General features: G+C 31.3%; 1 protein-coding gene across 1 annotated transcript; it reads left to right on the top strand.

Moving 5' to 3' along the window:
• The first annotated feature begins 941 nt into the window (after nucleotides 1-941).
• Nucleotides 942-6,938, top strand: LOC139902140 (uncharacterized). The gene is made up of 7 exons (XM_071884793.1): nucleotides 942-1,158; nucleotides 1,276-1,709; nucleotides 2,079-3,147; nucleotides 3,222-4,494; nucleotides 4,812-4,821; nucleotides 6,637-6,677; nucleotides 6,863-6,938. Exons 1-7 carry the CDS (start codon nucleotides 942-944, stop codon nucleotides 6,936-6,938), a joined length of 3,120 nt encoding a protein of 1,039 aa, XP_071740894.1.
• The last annotated feature ends 596 nt before the right edge of the window (nucleotides 6,939-7,534 follow it).

The raw sequence follows: 7,534 nt of genomic DNA, 5'->3' as shown, positions 1-7,534 counted from the left end.
ATGATTACGGAAGTTTAAATAAGCATAATTCTTTTATTTCATATTTAATTTCCTTTATTTTATATTTAATTGCACTTCTAATTATCACATTTTTATTGTTATTATATTTAATTGCACTTTTAATTATCGTACTTTTTAATTATCGCAAGTTTATTTTATCGCACTTTTATTATTCGTAATTTCATTTATCGTTATTTACTTCATGCTTTAATTTAAGTCTTGTATTTATTTTTAATATTTTACATTTGGTTTTAACTGCGACTAAAGTTTTAAAATCGACAAACCGGTCATTAAACGGTAAAAACCCCCCTTTATAATAATAATATTACTTATATATATATTTGTATTTTTATAAAAGTAAACTAATATAGCGTTGAGCTTTGTTTAAAAAAAAAGATTCCCTGTGGAACGAACTGGACTTACTAAAAACTACACTACTGTACGATTAGGTACACTGCCTATAAGTGTTGTAGCAAGGTTTAAGTATATCCATTCTATAAATAAATAAATATCTTGTGTAAAATTGTATCGTATTTAATAGTATTTTCTGCTAAAATTAATAACTATTTCATATACCTTAGCTTTGACATCAGTGATGGTGATGACTACTTAAATGATTATTATCATTATAATATTCAAAATGATGTGGAAGATAATTTTTCTGTAGCTGATAATGAACAGGCTGATAGTCAATCCTCTGGTCCAAGTAAACCACCAGGTTTTGAATCAGAAAGAGTCCATATAAGAGGTGTCTCTTTCCAACATGAATTGAGCAAAATGGTGGACCTTGGAGTAAAACTGGGTTATAACAAACATGATTGTGAAAGGGCTTTTACTGCTTTACTAACTTCCGGTGATAAATTACGTCGTTTTTAATGAAGATTTTATCACTAAACATTTGTGGTTGTAAGAAAAGAAGAAAACATATTTGGGTGAAAGATATGTGCAATGATAATAAGGTGATGTTCCTTGATCTTCAAGAAATGAAGATGACGCGTATTGATTTTCATCGTATAAGGATGATGTGGGGCAACTATAACTTTCGTTTTGGTTGTTCATTATCTGGAGGTCGATCGGGTGGGAACCTATCTATTTGGGATCCTCGTTTTTTCACTGCTTCTAACATGTGGTGTGAAGACAATATTTTGATTGTACAAGGCAAGTGGTATAATTCGGAAAATATATCATTTATGATAAACATCTACGCGCCTCAAGATGTCGTGGCAAAAAGAAATCTATGGGATAGACTATTAAGTTTTATGAGTTCTTAAGAAGGTGATTATGTGGTGCTTGGTGATTTTAATGCGGTTCGTATTGAAGATGAACGATTTGGATCTGAGTTTGATAGGAATGATGCTTCCAACTTTAATAATATGATCATTAATAGTGGTCTAATTGATATTCCATTAAGAGGTCGTAAATTCGCATGGATGAATACACCCGGCACTAAAATGAGTTTTATTGATCGGTTTTTAATCTCTAATGGTATTTTCAATCAACTTCCGAGTATACAAGCTACAGCTCTTAATCGAGGTCATTCGGACCATTGCCCCATTCTTTTACATGATGGCAAAATAGACTTTGGTCCTATCCCCTTTAAATTTGTTCATTCTTGGTTTTCATATGGTGATTTGGATTCAGTTATCCATTCTGTTTTCAATCACACTGATCAAGATACTCCTTTGTTGAATTCTCAAGCTAAGCTCAAAGTATTAAAAACCAAGATTAAATGCTAGATAAAAGAAAAGAAAGATACTGAAGGGACTAGAAAAAAGACCATCACTGATAGGTTAAAAATTATTGAAGATGATTTAGATGCAGGTTTATCTACTTTCACAGATAGGGAAGAATGTTTACAGATTATTCATGAACTGAGTGAATTAAATAAACGGGCAGACATGGGCTTGCTACAAAAATCAAGACAAAAATGAATTAGTGATGGTGATGAAAATTCCCAATATTTTCATCCAATTATACACAGTAGGAGATCACAACAAAATGTTAGAGGAATTTTGGTTGATGGTACCTGGATTACTGATCCTACGGAAATAAAATCTGCTTTCTTTAAATTTTACAAGCACAAGTTTGATAATGGCCATTCATGTGTTCTCCTGAACGATCAACCTGCACATAACAAATTGTTAATATATGATAGCATCGGATTGGAAAGTAAGGTTACAGAATCTGAAATTAAACAAGCGGTGTGGGATTGTGGTATCAGTAAGGCCCCGGGGCCCGATGGGTTTACTTTCTCTTTTATAAAAAGGTATTCGGATCATCTTAAAACTAATTTGATTACTTCTATTCAGTTTACTTTCAATAATTTGCATATGCCAAATGGGGCTGGATCTGCTTTCATTACCTTAATTCTTAAAGTTTCTGATCCAACTTTAGTTAAGGATTTTAGGCCAATTTCTCTTATTGGGGTATATTATAATATAGTTGCAAATATACTTGCAACTAGATTATCTTCGGTAATTGATAATATTATTAGTATTGAGCAATCTGCCTTCATTACTAATCGTCAAATTTTGGATTGGCCTTTAATTCTTAGTGAAATTATCAATTGGTATAAGCATAATAAAAAGAAACTGATGATTCTAAAGGTGGATTTTAAAAAAGCATATGATTCTGTTAATTGGCAATATTTAGATCGTATGTTATGCAAATTAGGATTTGGTATTCGTTGGAGAAATTGGATATCTATGTGCTTATCTTGCTCTCGTTCTTCGGTGTTGATTAATGGAAGTCCAACTAGAGAATTTGATCTTAAAAGTGGACTTCGTCAAGGTGATCCGTTGAGCCCATTTCTTTTCTTAATAATTATGGAAGGTCTTCATCTGGATATTAAAAAGGCGGTTGAATTAAATGTAATCAAAGGAGTGAATGTTGGTGGTGATAATATCAACATCTCACATCTTTTTTATGTCGATGACGCATTGATTGTTTTTGAGTGGGATCATGAAGAGATGGATAATATTATTAGGATCTTTTATATTTTTTTCATTGCATCTGGTTTAAAGATTAACATCTCAAAATCAAATGTTTATGGGGTTAATGATACTGATCAAGAAGTAAAAGAAATGGCCAATCATTTAGGATGTTCATCAAGATCTTTTCCATTCACGTACCTAGGTCTTCCTTTGGGTAATAACATGAATTTGATCAAAAACTAGAAACCTTAAATTGACAAGTTCAAAAAAAGGTTGTCAATGTGGCAGGCAAGATTGTTGTTTTTGGAGGGAGATTAACTTTGATTAAATCGGTTCTCGAGAGTATTGGTATTTATTACCTTTCTATTTTTAAATGTCCTAAGAAAGTGATTCACATTCTGGAAGGTCTAAGGAGATCATTTTTTTGGGGAAGCGATGAAGAGACAAAGAAAATGGCATGGATCAAATGTGATTATATCCTTTCTTCATTGGAAAAGGGAGGTCTGGGAATTGGGAGTTTGGAGTCTTTCAGTTTGGCTTTAATGTTTAAATGGGTTTGGAGATTTCATAATCAACCAAATCATTTATGGAGACAAGTTATCGGTTCCGTCTATGGTCCTGGGGGGGCTCTAGATAATGTTCAGGGGAATAAAAATGGCATTTGGATAAATTTAATCAAAACTTATATCAAATGTCAACAATCAAACAAGACCCCTCTTAATCCTATTGTATGTAAAGTCAATAATGGGTTTTCAACCCTATTTTGGGTCGATAATTGGCTTAATGGAGAACCCATTATGAAGCAATTTAACAGATTATTTCATCTAGCAGCTGACAAATATTGTACTGTTAGAAAAAAACTCACAGATGGAAACTGGAAGTGGATTTGGAACAGAGAATGTATTGGTTGCAGAAACGAAGTAAGTCTGACGAATTTGATGATCTTGCTTTTCGAGATTCAATTTACAGAGGAGCATGCTTCATACATATGGTCGATTGATAATTCGAATCACTATAAAGTTTGTATCACAAGAAAGTTCATTGATAATCAGATTCTACCTACTAATAATGTTAAAACTAGATGGGTAAAAAGTTTACCAATTAAGATTAACATTCTGCTGTGGCGAATTGATAGAGATTGTCTCCCTACTCGAGTGAATCTTGCTCATAAGGGTATCGCGGTCCAGAATTTAAATTGCCTGATATGCAACGAGGAGGAAGAATCGATTAGTCACCTGTTCTTCACTTGTGGTCTGGCTCACGATCTATGGCAGAGATTGTGTATTTGGACAGACGCAAACATACCTAATTTTTTGAGTTGGACCGAATTTTTATTTTGGTTGGATAATTGGGCTGCTTCCAGTCTTTCAAAGCGCAGAGCTCTCTCCATTGTGTCTGCTTTGTTTTGGATTTTGTGGCGTTTTCGTAATGGTGTCGTTATTCAAGGCGAGGAGTTAAAGAAACGGGACTTATTTGATATTATTCCTTCTACTTCTTATTCATGGATTTTTTATAGAAGTCGAGATAAAGTTAATTGGAACAATTGGTTATTAAAGCCGTTGTAACTTTCTTTGTATGTTTACCTTTTTTGCCTTCTAGTGTCTTACTAGAGGTGTAATAAAATTGCATTTGCTGTTTAAAAAAAAAAATCAACATTATTTTTTTATCCTTATTTACATTTATATTTTTCATAATAATATTGTATGAAAATGTGTACAAGTGAAATATTAATTACTCTCAATTAACAAATTGTATTTACCTATAAACGTTTTGACACACATCAACGAAACCTTTATGTTTCGATGAAAAAAGTGTATATATTGAATCAATGATGTAGACATGTCTTTTTTTTTTTTTTTTTTTTGAATGACGATGTAGATATAGATATGTATATCATTTGTATTTTTAAAAGGCTAATTTTATTAAAATGAATCAACTATATCCACAAGATGCGGGCATACATTGAGTATCTACATACTCCAAATATTACAACAAAACTGTAGAATAGTGAAAACCCGTAGGTATCCTCTATTGATTTAGTATTTTATCACAAAGTGTCTTTATTAAATGTTCATATTTTCATCCAATCTTAATGTTCGTAAACAAAGTTTTTTCAAAAAACGAAAGAAAAAAAAATTGCTTCCCCCCGATTGGTTACTTCCCTCTTGATCCTACCAATATATATATATATATATATATATATATATATATATATATATATATATATATATATATATATATATATATATATATATATATATATATATATATATATATATATATATGGGCACGATTCATGGATAAGCTTAAAAGGAGTACAAACGGGATAAGCAAAATAAATTTTTTTTTTTAATTTTTTTTTACATTCATAAATCTGCATTAAAATGCACCTCTAATCAATTTTTTTCATAAAAAAAAAGTTCAAAATCTTTCAAAAATCGATGATGAATGGTAAAATTAACCATTCATCTGGTTAATTTATCATTCATTTTGTTCGCGATAAATGATAAAATTAATCAATGCTATAAAAAACCAGATGAATGGTTAAATTAACCATTCATCTGTTTTTTTATCATTCATCATAAACAGATGAATGGTTAAATTAACCATTCATCTGCTTTTTTTAGCATTGATTAATTTTATCATTCATCGCGAACAAAATGAATGATAAATTAACCAGATGAATAGTTAATTTTACCATTCATCATCGATGTTTACCATTCATCATCGATTTTCGAACGATTTTGTTAAACAACTTTTTAAAATTTTTTCGTTTTCTTCTATTTGCATATTAAAGGATCGTTTTTTTTTAAAAAAAATTTTTGAAATTTTACTTATCCCGTTTGTGCCCCATTTAGTGTTTATCCATGGATTGGTCCACTATATATATATATATATATATATATATATATATATATATATATATATATATATATATATATATATATATATATATATATATATATATATATATATATATACACACATACATACATACATACATACACATACACTTGTATGAATAATTGCCACCACCCACCACCACCAACCATCACCACCAACTACCACCACCACCAACCACCATCACCACCCACAAGTACTCCCCGAGCTACCAAAATCGAGTAGTGGTGGTGGTTGAGGTTGGTGGTAGTGTTGGGTGGTGGTGGTGGTAGTGGGTAGTGGTGGTGGTGGGTAGTGGTGGTTAGTGGGTGGTGGTGTTGGTGGTTCCAAATATTACAACAAAAGTGTAGAATAGTGAAAACCCCGTAGGTATCCTCTATTGATTTAGTATTTATAAGGATTACAACAACATTCTAGAAACTCTAACACAAATCTAATAGATCGAGCCTGTCTATACAATTGGGTCGGACCATAATAACTATACACTAATAATATATTCTAATACTCCCCCGCAGTTGGAGCGGGAGTAAAATACGCTCAAACTAAAACGTAATTACAAATACATGATATAAACATAAATGACTAAAGATACGGGTCGAGTCTTCATGTTAGAGCTTGATGTCTTGATGGTCAATGTCTTGAGTTTGTAGTCTTCAATTTTGAGCCGACTTCTCAAATATCATTATTATTATTTTTTTATTTTTTTATTTTTTTATAATAAGCTAAAAAAGGAAAAAATCATCCTTGTAGTACAAGAGATACGGACAACTTTTTTTTTTTTTTTCTTTTTCTTTTTTTGTAGGAAATTAAGGTTGGAATGAAAAAGGATTTGATCTCAATAGAGTAATATGCAAAATATAAGAGAATCAGAATACGAAAAAAAAAAAGATACAATATGATAAAAGAGAATATTTCTAAGAAAATAGAAATAAGGAAAGATTGATGGGATTTTATTTTTAGGAAAGGATATAAAATAAAAGAATCAAGAGATTTAGAATTCGGAGTAATATTTTTATTTTTATTTGTAGATTCGCGGACGGGGACGCGAAGAAGAGTGGTGGCGACGGCAGAGAAAGAAAAAAGAAGCAAATGAAGGCGGAATAGAAACCTAAGCAACTGATACCATGTAGAATAGTGAAAACCCCGTAGGAATTCTCTATTGATTTAGTATTTATAAGGATTACAAGAACATTCTAGAAACTCTAACACAAATTTAGTAGATTGAGCCCGTCTATACATTTGGGTCGGACCATAATAACTATACACTAATAATATATTCTAATAAAAACAAAACATAGATAAACTCCACTAAAAAAGAAAGACGAAGCTAGCAGAAATACATTGAACTACTACTTTCGGATACTTCAATTCGTCACTACAACTACCTTTAAGTCACCTTTCCAAGTATCAAAATCGAAGATATCTTAGAGCTCCTATTCCACAACCAGAGATGAGACAAAGCACGCAGACTTGAGAAGACATCTTCGTTTAATATAGACCTCCTTTTTTCCGAACCATAAACCAATCGATTTTTACACTTCTATATGAGCCACACAAGTATGTAACGCAATGCCAAATTCACCTTATTCGTAGAACAGATCCAAGATTAACGTTTGCTACACTTATTGCATTATGTATTACTCCATTTGTTTCAAAAAACTGTCTACCTTGCTATTTTGGTTTGTCTCAAAAATATTATC

This window comes from Rutidosis leptorrhynchoides, chromosome 3, assembly GCF_046630445.1.
Source record: "Rutidosis leptorrhynchoides isolate AG116_Rl617_1_P2 chromosome 3, CSIRO_AGI_Rlap_v1, whole genome shotgun sequence".
Lineage (NCBI taxonomy): Eukaryota > Viridiplantae > Streptophyta > Magnoliopsida > Asterales > Asteraceae > Rutidosis > Rutidosis leptorrhynchoides.
The sequence above is the reverse complement of the archived record's forward strand: the minus strand, read 5'-3'. Positions and strand labels throughout refer to the sequence as shown.

Coding starts and splice junctions, on each gene's coding strand:
- LOC139902140 (XM_071884793.1), top strand. CDS start 942: ATGTGCAATGATAATAAGGTGATGTTCCTTGATCTTCAAGAAATGAAG. Junction 1,710..2,078: donor ATTCTCAAGCTAAGCTCAAA/GTATTAAAAACC, acceptor AAATTTTACAAG/CACAAGTTTGATAATGGCCA. Junction 6,678..6,862: donor AAGGATTTGATCTCAATAGA/GTAATATGCAAA, acceptor TTTTATTTGTAG/ATTCGCGGACGGGGACGCGA.